The sequence below is a fragment of the Panicum virgatum genome, chromosome 6N (genome assembly GCF_016808335.1).
Source record: "Panicum virgatum strain AP13 chromosome 6N, P.virgatum_v5, whole genome shotgun sequence".
NCBI lineage: Eukaryota > Viridiplantae > Streptophyta > Magnoliopsida > Poales > Poaceae > Panicum > Panicum virgatum.
This window is the reverse complement of record NC_053150.1, coordinates 9164745-9181207: the sequence shown is the minus strand read 5'-3', so window position 1 is coordinate 9181207 and position 16463 is coordinate 9164745. Positions and strand designations below refer to the sequence as shown.

The window sequence follows — 16463 nt, the reverse complement described above, 5'->3', positions numbered from 1 at the left end:
TGTATGGACCTTTTGTTTGCATGTTCTTTAACTCTTTGAGTGCATCTCTTGGTAATAAGGTATTTCTTGCTTGAGCGTGTGCAAATCATTAAGCACAAACCTAGTAACATAGGGATATGATGGTTTTGCACAAAAATTTACGCTAAAAGCTTTATGCTAGCATATCGAACAAATGAGATGAAAACACAACTGCTAGCCGGTGATGAATTACTTCAATCTTGACATGAACGAAGGACATCCTTGCGCAGATTCTAAAATTACGCTCTTAACGTATCTCGTACCAAGTACAATCTATAAACCTTTGCAACACCCTTTTGCACATGATTGTTGTGCTAGACGTGAAATTTTTAAATACGCCCGATGCACAACAATTTCTTATCCCTTTTATCCCTCATGGCATGGTTAATAAAATATTAAAATAAGCTTTTAAATGTCAATAGGGATCACATTCTAAAATTAACCCGCACTACGATAGCTACACACTCCTGGTCTTCTGCACAACACCCCGGATTTTAGAGCATGTTTGGCAGAGCTCCACTTCAGAAACTCCAATAACTCCACCAACATGTCGTGCCAAACGCATCCAGCTCCAGCAACTCCAACTCCGGAAAAAACCTAGAGTATGTTTTTCTTAGAGATCCTCAAGGGGTGCTCCAAAAACATCAGTTTCACACCTACTCGTGGAGTTGGGAGTCATTTATCCACCATTGCCACTGACTACACAACATATCCCTTCGTTTCTATTTTTCTAGGCCCCACCCAACCTTCTTCCTCACCACCACACTACTACAGAAATCTTTTTCAGAGGTGGTTGAAAATGATTTACAGAGGCGGGTACACCTAACCGTCTCTAACAAATCGTCAGCGTAAATAAAGCATTAACAGAGGCGATTTCTTGCCCACCTTTATTAATAGAATAGAAAAAACAAAAAAAATGCAAAAGCCCCCTGAGCCCATCACGAGCCCAACGAGCCCATCGCGTCGGCGATGCTGTGTCTGCACCGCCGCTGCCCCGCCTTTGCCGCGAGCCCGCCGGATCCGGGCTCCCTGCGCCGTTGGAGGAGCTCGGCCGCCGCTCGTCGGGGCCACCAGATGCGACCTCCCTGCACGGCGACCCGATCTGCAGCCCACCTCGCCGAATGGAGCCCCCTCCCCCCCCCCACGCGCGAGCAGGGCCCGGCGGCGCGAGCAGGGGCGTCAAGCGGAGCCCCCCCACACCCCCGCACGACCAGGGCACGGCGGTGCCAGTGGCGCCGAGCGGATCCCCTCCCACGCGCGACCAGGGGCGGCGCGCCCAGAGATGGACATGGGAATGAGAGAGAGAGTGACGGGAGGAAAGGGGAAGGGACGGGAGAGAGAGGCTGCCGCGCGGTTGGGAGAGAGGGAGTGAGGGGAGTGAGAAAAACCCTAACTGCTGTATTTTTATTTGGAGCCATTTATCGGGGCGAGTCGGGTTTGAGTGGCTTGGCTTTTTAACTAAGGCGGGTTTCTTACAAGTAACTTCCTCTGAAAATAGGGGTATTAACAGAGGCGGTCACTTTAATGTTGACCACCTCTGTTAATATATTTTGAGAGGCGGTTTCTTTAACCGCCTCAGTTAATAAGAAATGACCGTTTCTGTTAATGTTGGGCATTAACCGAGGTAGTTATTTTCTTTGTCCGCCTCAGAAGGCTTTTCAAAAGGCCTCTATTAATGTTTTTTTATAGTAGTGCCACCATGCCTTCCTTCCATTGCCGACACCATGCCTGCCTCCCGTCTCCATCCCTGCTTGCCTCCCGCCGCCGCCCCTGCCTCCGGTCGCCGCCGCGCCGCGCCTGCCTCCGGTCGCCGCCGCGCCGCGCCTGCCTCCGGTCGCCGCCGCGCCGCGCCTGCCTCCGGTCGCCGCCGCGCCGCGCCTGCCTCCGGTCGCCGCCACGCCGCGCGCTACCTCCGGGAGCCGCCGCGCCGCCTCCGTTCGCTGCACCGTGCGTGCCTCCGGCCGCCGCCACGCAACGCGTGCCTCTATCCCCCCTGCCGCTGCTAGTGTAGAGAGGAAGACGAGGGGAGAATAGAGAGTGATATGTGGATCACTTCATAAAGATTAAAATAGATTATTCATAATATATCTGCCGATTTTTGGAGTTGGAGCATTTATTAAATAAAATATGTATAATAATTTCATATTTTTGTGGAGTCAGTGGATTGGAACTGTAAAAAAAAGTGAAGTTGCTGCTATGAACCTATTTTTGTGAAGCTCGAGTGCTCCCATACTTGACGTCACCGACCAACCCAAACCAGCCAGACCCCCGGGCCACAATTCCGGGCCAGGCCCCACGACTCTCCCTCCTCGGTTCCTCTCTCTCTCTCCACCCAATTCGAGCACAAGCAGACTCGGAGACGCCACACCGGATCGAATCGAAGCTGAAACCCTCCCTCCCTACCCAATTCGAGCCGCCGGAGAAGCTTCCGTCGGGGCGGCGGCATGAACAAGCGGCCCCGCGACGACCCGTCCTCCTCCTTCGCCTCCGCGCCCAAGCGCCCCTACGGCGCAGGTACTCCCCGCGCGGGCCTTGTCCCCCTCCCTCCATCCCTCCGCCCCGCCGGGGCGCCGGCCCGGGGCGGGGCGGGGGCCGCCGCGGTCGGGTCGGGTGGCTAACTAGGATTCGGGGGTTTGCGTGGCAGGCAGCGGGTATGGCGCGCAGCAGGGCTACTCGGAGGAGCGGAGCAGCGCGCGGCGGGTGGCGGACCACTACAGCGCGCGCTCCAACCAGACGCTCGAGGAGCGCGAGAACAGCCCCATCATCCACCTCAAGAAGCTCAACAACTGGGTGGGTCTCGATTCCAAGTTTCCGCCCTGGATTCCTCGATAAAATGAGGAGCCCGTGATGTTCGATACATACTGGCATGTGCTAATCGAGGACCGTTGAATCTCTGTGTGTGTGGGAGCAGATAAAGAGTGTTCTGATCCAGCTATACACACGCCCAGGCGACTGCGTGCTCGATCTTGCTTGCGGGAAGGTAAGTGGCGCATCGCGGTTACTCTGTACTACAAAGAGCGGTGGTAGCGTTAACGCACGCTGATCTGTTCTGTAACGCAGGGAGGTGATTTGATAAAGTGGGACAAAGCCAAGGTTGGCTATTATGTGGGGGTTGATATTGCCGAAGGCTCGGTTAGTTTCAATCACAGACATTTATGCTATATGTGCAATACACTACAACTAATCCATGAATTGCATCCTTGTGTTTTCAGTTAAAATTTTATATCCTTGATACCTGGTAAATTCTATTGAGCATGATGGGCCTCCGAAGTTTATTTCGTTTTGGTGCTCTCTTATGCTTTTACATTTCTCTGCCTCCTGTAGGTCACAAAAAGGGATCGATAGATTTGACACTTCCTGTTATAGACTCATTTTATTTGCAACATACTTTGATGTATTTACATCACTTCTGAACATTTATATATAATTCTCTTACACTTTCAGATAAAGGATTGCATGACTCGCTACAATGGTGATACAGATCAACAGCGCAGGAAGAAGTTCAGTTTTCCTGCGCGACTTATTTGCACTGATTGTTATGAGGTAAAATAGAGTGGAAAAAAGCTACGTGTTGGATGGTTCACTTTTGCAGTCACAAACCCACTAACAGAATGAACATGTTGCAAGCATAGAGCTGCAGGCTATTCTGAACAGTTGCTTATAGTTGTAATGGCAAATCATATGCAAACATAGACCATTGCATACAACACTTCTGAACTTATTCATACTCTTCATATTGCCTTATATCATTGTATATCACTAAGCTGAATAGTGTACCTCATAGTTTCGTTACCTTTTTTATTTTCTCCTCATGCTTATGAGGGCAGACCTACTGTAGGTTCATGAGAGTCCACTTCAATTTCTTATGTTTTTTTATGAGGCTCAAGTGAAAGAAAATCGGCCCGCCACACATTGCTTATTAAGATGAAAATGAGAATGAAGTACCTGACTTATCAATTTCTTTTCTTTCTTCCTTCCTTAGGCTCGTCTTGATGAGTATTTATATGAGGATGCCCCATTTGACATATGTAGCTGTCAGGTGAGTGTTCTTTCTTTGTGCTTCTAGTCCTTGAGCTTTCAATTGTCCACTGTATTTGTTGAACCTTAAATCTGAATGGCCATGGATGCGTTCATAATAGACAGTTGTTGGTTAGATAATTTTCAAGAAGAATATGGTTCAACATTTAATATCATTGCTTTGCACAACAAACAAAATGTGACTATGATGTTCATAAAAGAAAATGAGTCTATGGTGACTAAATTTCTTTTAATTGGTAATTCATCATCAAATATTTGAAACTCTAAGTAGAAGTTGACTAATTAAGTTCTATAAAGAGCTTTCTTGATGTCGGAACAAGGAATTCTCTTTGACCGTACAAGCTCCATTATTAATGACCCTTTCTCTATATTTCAGTTCGCTTTACATTATTCATGGTCAACTGAAGCACGCGCTAGACAAGCCTTGGCAAATGTGTCTGCATTGCTTCGCCCTGGAGGCATTTTTATTGGGACAATGCCTGATGCTAACGTCATTATCAAAAGGCTTCGAGAATGTATGTTGCTGTAAACAAACCAACATCTTATATTGGTTAACTTTTATCACACTGTACTTGCTGTAAGCTGTGTGATAAGTATATAAACTCTTCTGCTATGCTCAGCTGAAGGGTTGGAATTTGGGAACAGTGTTTATTGGATTAGCTTTAGTGAAGAGTATGCTGAGAAGGTAACGTCGGCTACATTTTATTAACATTTTTCCTTTTTTTTTGGTTTAGAAACTGATGCATTTGATTGTTTTGATGATGGTATAGAAATTCCCTGCATCCAGGCCTTTTGGTATCAAGTACAAGTTTCACTTAGAGGTAACACTGGGACTAGTTTTTCCTTAATTTATGCCTCATTCCTGTTAGTTGAATATGATTATAAAGGGTCATTAATCTTGGCACTAGTTTCTCTTAGTTTTTTGAACTTAAATATGGATAGGGTAGCTTGAGTATATGCTCAAGTAGTTTCTGGTGCATCTTTAGTATTTTCCCAGATTGACTCCCCTTGCAGTTTCTTTTGTATTGATAGATTCTGAATAAAAAGATGTGCTCCAATAAAATTCTTCTGCAACATGCAGGATGCTGTCGATTGTCCAGAATGGGTTGTTCCATTCCATCTCTTCAAATTACTGGCAGAAGAGGTATTGAATTGTTTCTCTTCCATGCTGCCTTCTGCAACATGCAGGATGATGTCGATTGTCCAGGCTTGGAGGTTGTTACATATTGGCCGACATATTGTTTCTCAATGTCTTGCAGTATGATCTCGAGCTGGTTCTGATGAAGAACTTCCATGAATTTGTACACGAGTACTTGCAAAAGCCAGAGTTTACTGAACTGATGCGGAGGCTAGGTGCCCTTGGTGATGGAAGGCATGACCAAAGTAATTTCTCTGAAACTTGTAGAATGGTTACCCCTGAACGCCAACAGTTTTGCCCTACCTTAACACTAAAATGTAAATTGCAGGTACACTGTCCCAGGATGAGTGGGAAGTCTCATATCTCTATCTTGCTTTTGTCCTGCGGAAGGTATCACAGCACTCATTATTCCCAATTCTGTTAACATCTGAACTGCACACCCAATTTGGTAACATATTCTATTTTTCACAGCGAGGGCAACCGCCTAGCCAACGGAGATCCAGCAATGCAAACAGAGGCAAGATGTTCCTCAATGAGGGCGATATCGAGTTCCTCGGGATATAGTCAAGTGTACCAATATAGAGCTTACTAACAGCTTACCGATTCTATGCTCCACATAGCATAAAAGAAAGTTGTAACTTTAGTGGCTCACCTGTTTGTTCCTCCAATTTGTATCTGTTGTATAACTCCACAAACTTAAATGTATAAACCAAGGACTCATAATGCAGTTTTGCAGCAATGAATTAATGAATAATAATAGGATTCATAACTCATCATCAGCTCCGATTTTTTTTAAAGTGCACTTACAAAATTGACTTGTATGCGCACATTTTGTCGTCTTGAACTTTCTTTGCTGGCGTTATGAACATGGCTTCTGTAAGGTTGCTGATACTTCGCTGATGGCTGAATCATCCATGCATGAAGTGACTATTTGAATGGTCAGCTCGGTTGATCCAAGGCGATAAGCCGATAACTTAAACGGCGTCAGGCGGCTTCCCGAATGGGCTGATGGGCTTACGCTCTATGTGTCTCAAATTCATTGGGCCCTCGCGAGACGACTACTCCAGCAGTAGTTCAGCTACTGACTTCAGCGCTTGAGCTGAATATTAGTACCGCCTCGGCAGTTTGTGCAGAGCAAGTACAACATATAATGCTGATGGTAGACTTAACAAGCACGACCTTACTTGAACAGGATCTGTTCTATAGGCTCGTACCGCTTCATCCTTTACCAAAAAGGAGGCAAGCTCTCAAGTCTGGTTGATGAGATGGACCTCTGGGCCAGAGCGTGATTAACGGCTAGGATGCTCCGGTCGGTGCCATCCTCCAGCTGTAGAGGAGATCGTTCCTGCTGGGCCTGTCCCTTGTCAGGGTGGCTCAGAGGTTGTCTGACAGACTTTTACCTTTTTTTATTTTTGTCATTTTTATCCTATTAAGCTGCTTGCCAAAACACACTTCAGAAAGTTCCGCTGCCAAATGACAGTCCTTCACTACCATACAGAATTCATTTTTATCCTATTAAGCTGCTTGCCAAAACACACTTCAGAAAGTTCCGCTGCCAAATGACATTCCTTCACTACCATACAGAATTCATTTTTATCCTATTAAGCTGCTTGCCAAAACACACTTCAGAAATTTCTTTACCCAGTACTAAGAGACATCATCAACATTTCACAAGCTTGTTATAGCATAGATAGTCTTTTATTGTACTGTCTCCACAACTCATGATACCAAGCACACACAAGCTATATATTACATTAGTAGTTCTTGACGAAGTAATTTTCGACAGATTTGAAGTCTGGTAGGTCCCAGGAGAGGCCCTCATCATGCCCTCTTGAACAGAACTACTAGGATGACTGCTATGGTTAGAGCCATGAAGGAACCGCCAACAGCCATCTCTCCTACAGAAGGCCCCTTCTCAGCTGATGAGCCTGCCCCAGCCTGGGCCCCCGTCGGGTGACCGAACAAGTCCTGGAAGAAGTGGGTAATATTATCGATGACATCCATCACTGTCTTCTTTGCGTTGTCCACAAAGTCTGCGAAAGGTGAAGCGGCGGATGCATTTTCTGAGGCAGCATCTTCAAACTTCTCAGGTGATTCTCCGGTGGCAACTTCCTCAGGGAATGTCTGAACTAGAGCTGCGACACAGGAGAAGACAAAGAATGGTCATACATGTTGTAGAGATGATGATTACGATGTAGTAACTCTGGCTAAGGAATTATGAGGTACATACTTGTCTGGTGAGTCTTGTAAAATTCCATAACCTTCTCATTCTTCAATACAGCATCCCAGACATTTCTATCTGATGCAAGGGAGGCGACAACACTCTAGAGATCAAAGAGTCAATGCAAATCAGTTTTAGTGAGATTAGCAGAACAGAAGATATCAGAACGGATCAATCTAAGTGATTCATGACCGTAGCATTGTATAACAGATCAACTAATATAAACCATTCATACAGGCTATCCTGCTTATTGAAACTTTGTAACTGCAAAACAAAGACTACACATAAACTGTCTGATGCAGACTAATCACAAGCAGCAAACAAACATGTATCAATGAGTTTCTTCCAAGTTCATAGCTATAGAAGATACAGTAACACAACAAATCAGTCTAAGCAGTAAACTCGGTGGCATTTTATCAAGGGCAATGTGTGCAGTGACTTCCTCTGAAAGTGAAACCTATTAGAGTGCCAAATAATTGATTTTGTGCTGTCTATTTACATGGGTCAATACTAGTATCACAAACCTGAGCCTCAGGGCTTGATTTCAGCAGTGTAAATGCCTGGACTACATGTCCGGGCATAGAAGGAATTATTGCATCCGTTGCCAGCTTATTGATCTCTTTATCCTGTTCCTTAACAACCTCGACTGGCGACTCATTGAAATAAGCCCTGGAAAAAAAATTTATGCAGACTGGGTCAATACATCCGAATTAAATGCTACACAAAAAGTATGACTACAGTCTAAAGATTCAACAGAGTTGAAAGCCATAGTCGCATTGAAGACATCAAGACAGAGAATGGTACAGGCGCCTCAAAGCAACACACCATCATATTTGAGGCCTTGAGGAGTATGTTAGATGGACAAGGATGATAAAAAATGAGTATGCCTCATGTAAGTAAATGGCTAGTAATTTTTTTTGCATCAACTATACAGCTTGAGTGGGCGCCTAAATACCCAAAACTGGATTCATCTTGCAGTTGCAAATCAGTCTCTTGTGCTGCAGTGATGTCTACGGTTCATATCACTAGCTGGGGAATCGAATCCGAATCCCAACACCCCACCCTAAAAGACGAACCAGACACTTCCCAAATTCCATGAAAGGGAACCATTTCGGCCAAGCAGGTCAGGACGACCAGATAGCAAAGAATTCCTCCATCTAATAGAACAGATCGAAATCCTGATAACCAATTAATTCCCAAAAAAAAAACCCTGAGCTTTCCGATCAATTCGACAAATTCACTACCCAATACGCGACCTCTCACCTCTCTATGGCGTCCCTGAGTTCCGTGGTGGCCTCCTCGGCCTCCTCCCTCGACGGCGGCGCGAAGACCAGCCTGGGCTTCGCGGCCGCCTCCCTCTCCGCCACCGCGACGGCCGCCGCGTCGTCCCTCCAGTCCGCGAACTCCCAGTCGTCCACCTCCCAGGACGCCGCCCACTGCGCCGCCGCGGGGGGCGCCTCGGCGCCCCCGGCGGAGACCAGCGGCGCGGCCTCGGCGCCCGCGGGGGCCGTGGCGAAGGCCGGCGCGGCGTGGCGGAACCGGCCGCCCTTGGCCGCCGCCGCCGCGGCGGCGCCCCCCGCGATGCCGACCTTCGCGGCGGTGCGCATGACTCCTCCCCCCATGGCGATGGCGTTCCTTCCCCACCCCTCGGTCGCGTCTCCCCTCCGCCTAGCTCCTTCCCCCCTCCCCGTTGGGTGTTTTGTGGCAATACTATGTGTGGGACAAATTGCAAAAGAATCCTTGGAATTGTATGGTAGCGGAGATAAGGGCTCCTGCTGCAGCGAAAAGGTACTTGGAGAGGGTAGATTTGGGACGATAAGACTCCGTCAGGGTGTTTTGTGGGAATGTTTTGGGGAAAAGATGCTGCTCCCGTGTGGATGGAAGGCAGGTAAGGAGGGCGATTTGGATTTTTTGTGGAAGGTGATAAGAGCGCAGTTGACTTCGATGCTAAGTTATCCGGACGCAGATAGATGGACGGTGGCTGACATGTGGGGTCCTTCTCCTTCTGTCAATTTGGCTCGTATATCGTATCCACAGACCCAGCCTCTGCGGCACAGCAATTACCCTAACTTTACTTCCCTTTTGTGCTAATCTTCAAGTTCTGGCAACAATTACTTGTGGTACGTGTATATTAGCTGTCCTTGATTTTTTTCAATGGCTATTTTAAAAATTGTCACTTGTCAGGCTGGTCTAAGGTAGACGCAGCCACTTGTCTCGTGACCGCTGACATTTTTTTTAAAAAGATGACTGGTGACATTGAGAGGCGGAATTGGACCATCCAAACATCGGCATGGTTCGCGCGTTAGGATCTTAGCACGTCTCTTTTAGTCTCCATATGAAAAATCAAATGAAATATATTTGTAAAATTTTTTTTAGGGATAAGTGTAATTTTTCGCGACGAATCTAACGACGATAATTAATCGATGATTTGCTACAGTGATGTTACAGTAACCATTCTCTGATCGCGCGGTCAAAAGTCTCATTAGATTCTTCAGGATTACTAGCGCGGGGGTTCTGAAGTTGGTTTTGTAAACTGGATTTGTTTGATATCATAATTAATGATCAAACTGTCACTATTTAATAACGCGCTGCAAACCAAACAGGGCCATCGTCACCAGTCTCATGGACACCCATTTGCGATCACTAGAATGGGCCTGGAGACCTAAAGAAGGTGGAATGCCCCACTCTTAGTTTAGTTGAACCAAGCAAGGCACCAGTAGAAGATTAGCGCCACCTCGGGTGCTTAGAAGGCGCTGACTCTGTTTATAATCAAGAAAGGCCTGACTGTGTGACCAATAGTGAACAAGTAGCGCCTGCTATTCTTCGGATTTCCGTTCGGACCCCTCTGACGACACCATCTGCTTCAGTTTTGCCCCATGGTCGACTGCTTATATGGGCCCGTGTCGCCAAACAATGCAAGGAGGAACTCGATCATGGGTAGTTGGGCCTCGTGACGAGCCCAAACCCAACTTTGTGCCGATGGGCCATACACGAACGCCGGCTCCGAGAAAGGAAAGGGTCGCCAATCATCATCATATCTTCCGTCAACGCTCTCATCCAAGCGGCAACTGTTTTTGGTAGGTAAAAGCATGAGGGACAACTCCACCCAATTTTTCATTTGTTGAAACCATGTCACTCTGTTTGATTTATTAAGAGCATTTCCAAGAGCTCTTGTATTTTGTTTTCTAAATATAAAATTTGTAGACTCTTAGCAAAAATAGAAAAACACATAATTATATGAGTAGTCCAAGAGACTAGGTAAAGTGGGATAACTATATTCAAAACTGGGTCCACATCATCCAATTTGGTCAGCCCTTCCGATTCCACCGCAGTCGATCTGTTCTATTCCACCGCCACCCCTTGACTCGCGCCGTCGCCCTTGGACGACGTAGTGCCGCTGCCCCTGGACGTGGTTCCAGCGCCGCCCCTGGACATGAGTGCCGCTGCTCCTTGAAGCTGCATCGCCAGGACGTGAGTGCCGCTAGCTGCCCCCCTGAAGTTGCACCATGTGGACATGGAGGCCAAGACCATCGGCAACGGTGCCTGGCCGGACGTGGATGATCGGCACCATGTGGACGTGGCCGCTAGCTGCCCCTAAAGTTGGATGACGGCGGCTCCCAGACTGGGGAACAAGGTAGCGTCGATTTGGTCAAGGGCAAGGGCCGCCGCAAGGGTTGGGAAGGCGCCGGCGGCAGAGGGTGGGGAGCACAGCAGGGCTCGGATGGCGTGCGAAAGGAAGAGGACAGCAGGTGCAGGGGCGGGCAAAATCCGTGTGGGAACAAGGGCAGTGCGCGCCGGAGCGGCCAAATCCGCGCGAGAATGGTGCGGGAGGGCTAGATGCCGAGCGCTCGGCGCTGTGCATCTTTGCCCAGCGGTGCCCCCGGTATACAAAATCAAGATAGAAGATAAGGAAGATAGAGTTTCTGTTGGATGGAGTTTTTTTTTGTCTCTTTTTTCTTTTTTAGCCAATTTATCCTAGATACAAGAGTTCTTGGAGATGCTCTAACAGCACTATACTATACTAATCTAAAAAAACAGCACCATATGTACAAACAAAGTTAACTACAAGCAGAGCTTTTTTCAACCCCCCCCCCCCCCCTCCCTCCCCGCACACACACATAAAAGAAGGGTTCATTTCCATGTTTTGGTGTTGAACATCTAGTTTTAGGTTGCTTTATTTATTGTTCCTTTAATTTATATCAAATATATGCTTCCTTGGTCTTTGTACAATGATGACCACATGATCATGATTACATACTGAAATCGGACGAAATATTAACCAGAGATACGTCTCATTCGTATGGTATGCTTATAGAACAAAAATCTACAAACCACTAGATCGAGATGCCTGTCCGCATGCCTCCATAGACTAGGAACAAAACAAATTCTAAAGACGAGTACGACTGAATTTTCGTCAAGAAACTCCGAGAAGTTGACCTCTCATCACGCGTTGACTTGAGTACTAGTACTAGTAGGTGTAGAAAGGTACCACGGATTGACAGCACTAGAGTCCAAAAAGGAATTAATCAAGCACGTCAACGTTTCTTCCAGCCGGGCGGGCAGCTGTCATGCATGATGAACACAGCAAAACCAAAAGACGGTGATATAAATCAAAAGGTTGGATCCGCGTGCTGACCAATGCTGCTAGTCCACGGGGCAATAATGGCCAACCAAGTCGTCGGCTTGACACTCTCCTAGATTGCGTCGTGTCAACGTTGGACGGACCTACCAGCGCGCTCTCTCTCTCTCTCTCCCTCCCTCCTCTTTTTGTTTTTTTTTGCGAGACCTTTTTGCATTATGAGGTTTATTGGTGCATGCATCCTTCTCTCCCACTTTAATTTGTTGCATCCGTATATCTAGGAAAGCCAAAATAACTAATCATTTAGAATGGAGGAGTGCATGTTATTTGAAAACACCAAAACATAAAATAATTGGCTAAACTTTAGGCGATCGGGGACAAAGAGGGCAACACGATGCATGTAATTGAAGAGGAGAACCGGGCCTAACCAAATTAACTTCAACCTCCAATAGCCATTCATGAATTTGGACCTCTTGATCAAAATAAGAGACTGCAAACTTTAGAAAGAAAAGAAGGGACTCAATCGTTGCTTTGACAAAACAAAAGGAAGAAAGTCTCAAATGGGTTTTATCCTATGGTTCATGTATCCAGAGGCGGGCCTACGTTGAGCCCAGCAAGAGCACAAGCACTAGTACGTAAACCTTGATTTTTTTTCGCCCACCACTCATTAACTAACATAGCGGTAAAGTTTAAAAGTCATGAGTATATTATTAGTAGGCCTCACTTAATGTTCTGTTTTGATGGGGGTAGAATTAAGTATCTTACCCTTTTGACCAAAGTTTAGGTGAATTAGTATTTCTTTGGCAGCAAAAGTTTTTATGCGAATTATGAATTTGCCCTCAAGTGTAGACTAGTGTATAGCCAGTTAGGTTGGCTTGCCATGGCATCGTGGCTGCTGGATGGGAAGACGATGTCTGGTGCACGCATGCATTGGCATTGCAGGACGCGTAGCACGCGTGTGACTTGTGAGAGCGCTGCTCGCTTTCCGCGGGCACGCGCGTGCGAGACGACCCCTGGGCGGGGCCTGCGGCCGTGACGCGACGCATCTCGCCCACCTGGGCCCCGGAAGAGTAGGCTAGCTGCTCGTCAGCGTGACGTCACCCGGCCTAAGTCTCTCCCTCACTCCGGACTCCGGTCTCCCTTGCTCTCCTGCGTTGCGCACGGCATGTACGTTGCTACACTCACCTTTTTCTTCAGGAGTTTCCTGTTGAGCACATAGGCTGTGTTTAGTTCCGCGAAAATTTCTCAAAATTTTTTACTAACGCACATCACATCGAATTTTACGATACATGCATAAAGTATTAAATATAATTAAAAAATATAACTAATTGCACAGTTTGGTTGTAAATGACGAGACGAATCTTTTGAGACTAATTACTCCATAGTTGGACAATAATTACCAAATAAAATCGAAACGTGCTACAACAACTTTTTCGCGAACTAAACACACCCACACTCGAGTGCCGAACTGCCGATGAGAACATGCCCCTATATCCCTCTTCAGCTCGCTCTACTCCCACATGTCCTGTAGCTGCTGCGGCTCGCCTCCCCTCACCATCGCCGACCTCTGCCGGAAGGCGTGGCCCCGCACCTCTGGTCCAACTCCGGTCAACGAAGTGCATTTGCAGGTGCAGAATATGGAGTAGTATTTATGTTCGGAGTTTGCAGGAAAGCAAAGCACACATGTGGTGATTTAGACGATGTAGGCCTAGTGGGATACTACAAAGTGTCTATTAATTCTCGAGTTCGGTATACCAAGGGACCAGCTGAGATTAATCAGCACTGCAATTCTTTTTTTTTGAGGCAGGGTGTTTCATCCAATACTCATCAACATTATTACAATAAGACACCACAACAAAATGGTGGGGCTATAGACCGCCACTCACCCACCATACTCGCACTAAAACACCTATTTGGCCAGCTCATGAGCCACGATTACACCTAGTTACACCTAAACACACAGCAGAAAATCAGAAAAAGCTTCAAACTCAATCCCAACGTATATGAAGATTCGAATAGGAGGTCGCAAAGGCAAACACTCAGCAAGCTGGCCGAGAAACTGTGCCCATAGAACAACGACCAACATTCCTGCAGGCGAAAACGAGCCGAAACTTCCTCATCTTTCCTGCTCCATATTTCACCGAAGCCGGTGGCCGCGACCCAGCAGAAGTCCACAGCTGCCGCATCATGCAGCAACCAGGACAGAAGCCCCACAAAGGGGAAGTCTGTAGTCGTCGCCCGAAGAGAGGATAACCCGGAAGAAAGAGGGGCCCATCCGAACGCAAATCGAATGCCCCAGCCAAGCCACGCCGGAGGATTCAAGCAAAAGACCTTACCTGAATCCTCGCTGGGGCACAAAATTCTCACAGCGCTGCCACCAGGCGCAACCGGCAGCAGGAGGAGCACCCATCTCACGAGGCAGCTGGAGAGACGGCGCACGCTAGATCCACCACGGAGAAACAAAATCCTCACCACGCAGGCGGCGCCGATGAGGAAGACAAGCTCCCAGGGCAACCCGGCCACCATGGAGCAATTATTTAGCGCCTATAGCTAACCCAAGACTAAGCTAAGCTAACCCTAGGCCTAAACTATACAGCCTCCGACGGATCCAACTTCCCCTCCCTCACCAGCGCCGACGAGGACGCCGGAGAGGAAGGGGAAGCGTGGAATCGCCGTCGGAGCCGAGAGAATCGCCGGTCGCCCCTTCTCTGAACTGTAGCGTGGGGAAGGAAGGGTCGAGCGGAAAAAGCGACTTTCACTGAAAACAGCTAGCTTCCACCACTGCAATTCTCAAATGGCTAGGCTGCGCATTGGATCATGACTGTGGGAAGAGCCGGTGCTTCAGAAGCAATCAATGGGTCGTGGAAACTGCCGCCACTGTGGATGATAACTGATGTCATAATTGAAACTGAAGTGTTAGTGGAATGCATAAATAGAAGGTCATAGCTAGTGGATGATGATGTGGATAGTTTGCCTGTTGAGAGAAGTAGAGTTAAATTCATTTTAGTGGGGATTACTTATATAAGAGTTATAGATTAGCATTGTGTCTTTGATAGCAGATTAAATTTATTGTCAATATTGTTCCTACAAAAAAATATTTAATCAGCTGTACTACCATTGTGATGTGTAACACATTTGGATGCCACCCTGTCAAAGTTTGTATTATTTAATATTAGAATGAGATTGTGATTTGGATAAAAACTAGCTCGACCATAATAGGGTATGACTGGGAAGATAGACCTGAAGTGAGTGGGCCGATTATGGATATAGCAATTGAACAACTCTTTTTGGTGGTACATGGTGCCAATGATATATAGGACCCCTTGGATGTGCGATGGATATGGAAGGATAAAGGTACACGGTTTTCCTAAAAAAAAGGTACACGGTTTATCATAATTGTGTGGTACACTGTACACGTTCAGAGACTTGACAATGAGAAAGTCATCACTGATATAGTTGAGATAGATTCATGAGAGGTAGTATGGCCATATAAGAGGTTTTTTTTGCCTCCTGTTATTGAGGTTACCTTCTTAGAAATTGCCATGGTAGAGTAAAGCGCACATGCAGGGAGAAATGGTTTGCTTGGCTGCTATATGGCCGTGGAATAAAACAAATATTTTTTAGTAGCGCTCGCTTGTGGTTTCTATTTCCTATAGCCTCTATATATTGTTTGGGAAATACCTATACTATTGAATTAGTTTTTACAACTGGTAGTCTAAACGGTCGATTAGCCCATTTATACACCATTTAAACATTACACTATGGTACACGATTTCTGTTTAATCGGTTGGTTTGACCGTTTAAACAGCTGTTTTGCCCGTTTAAACACCCATTTAGCCCAATAATGGACTAAACATTAGGTGACCGTCTGTTTAGCATTTAGGATAATATTGGTTTCTACACCGTGAAAATATTTACTAACGTACATGTGGCTGGTTATTAATTTGCTCAAAAAGAATTGCACAACTGTCAGGATTAATCTAACTTTAAGTTATGCAGTAATTGTGTATGATCGCTCCGTTAGTGGGGTTAAAACCCTATCTAGGTTGGAGATATTCAACTCTAGGGAAAGAATACATGATCAAGTCCATAGGCACATAGATACGATGGAGGGTAGGGTTATTACATGCCTGATCTCTCCGGAGGTAAGTAGCTAGCTAGGGTTACACCTCTCCGTTAGATTAGATTAGAGAGGACCACAGCACACATGCAAACATCTAATAGCGTTAGGTGCAATACTACTATCACTGCCTCCAATATAATTCACCATCATGCATGCAGATCCTTTAATTTCTCTCGTTCATATTCAATAAGGAATTGAATGCATGCAGATCATTATATTTACCATGCATATCATTATTATATTCCATACACGTGGATCGGATCGAATGCCTGCTGGGTTCCCATGAGAGACCGATCAGTGATGATCAACTGATGATCATAACACTCAGCGCCGCGCCACACACACA

The 16463-nt window shown here is 46.5% G+C and overlaps 2 protein-coding genes and 1 non-coding gene across 3 annotated transcripts; 2 read left to right on the top strand and 1 right to left on the bottom strand.

The window, feature by feature from the left end:
* Nucleotides 1–2287: 2287 nt before the first annotated feature.
* On the top strand, nucleotides 2288–5967 carry LOC120677534 (mRNA cap guanine-N7 methyltransferase 1). The gene is made up of 13 exons (XM_039958686.1): nucleotides 2288–2532; nucleotides 2663–2808; nucleotides 2930–2998; nucleotides 3079–3150; nucleotides 3463–3561; nucleotides 4001–4057; nucleotides 4433–4571; nucleotides 4677–4741; nucleotides 4827–4877; nucleotides 5138–5200; nucleotides 5316–5439; nucleotides 5523–5584; nucleotides 5666–5967. The coding sequence occupies exons 1-13, from the start codon at nucleotides 2463–2465 to the stop codon at nucleotides 5756–5758; spliced, it is 1110 nt and encodes a 369-aa protein (XP_039814620.1). The 5' UTR covers nucleotides 2288–2462; the 3' UTR covers nucleotides 5759–5967.
* Nucleotides 5968–6368: 401 nt separating this feature from the next.
* Nucleotides 6369–6589, top strand: LOC120680355. The gene has a single exon (XR_005677624.1). It is a non-coding gene; the product is annotated as a small nucleolar RNA U3 (small nucleolar RNA).
* Nucleotides 6590–6830: 241 nt separating this feature from the next.
* On the bottom strand, nucleotides 6831–9115 carry LOC120677535. The gene is made up of 4 exons (XM_039958689.1): nucleotides 8679–9115; nucleotides 7940–8084; nucleotides 7425–7518; nucleotides 6831–7329 (listed from the first exon to the last, which is right to left on the bottom strand). Exons 1-4 carry the CDS (start codon nucleotides 9035–9037, stop codon nucleotides 7016–7018), a joined length of 912 nt encoding a protein of 303 aa, XP_039814623.1. The 5' UTR covers nucleotides 9038–9115; the 3' UTR covers nucleotides 6831–7015.
* Nucleotides 9116–16463: the final 7348 nt, after the last annotated feature.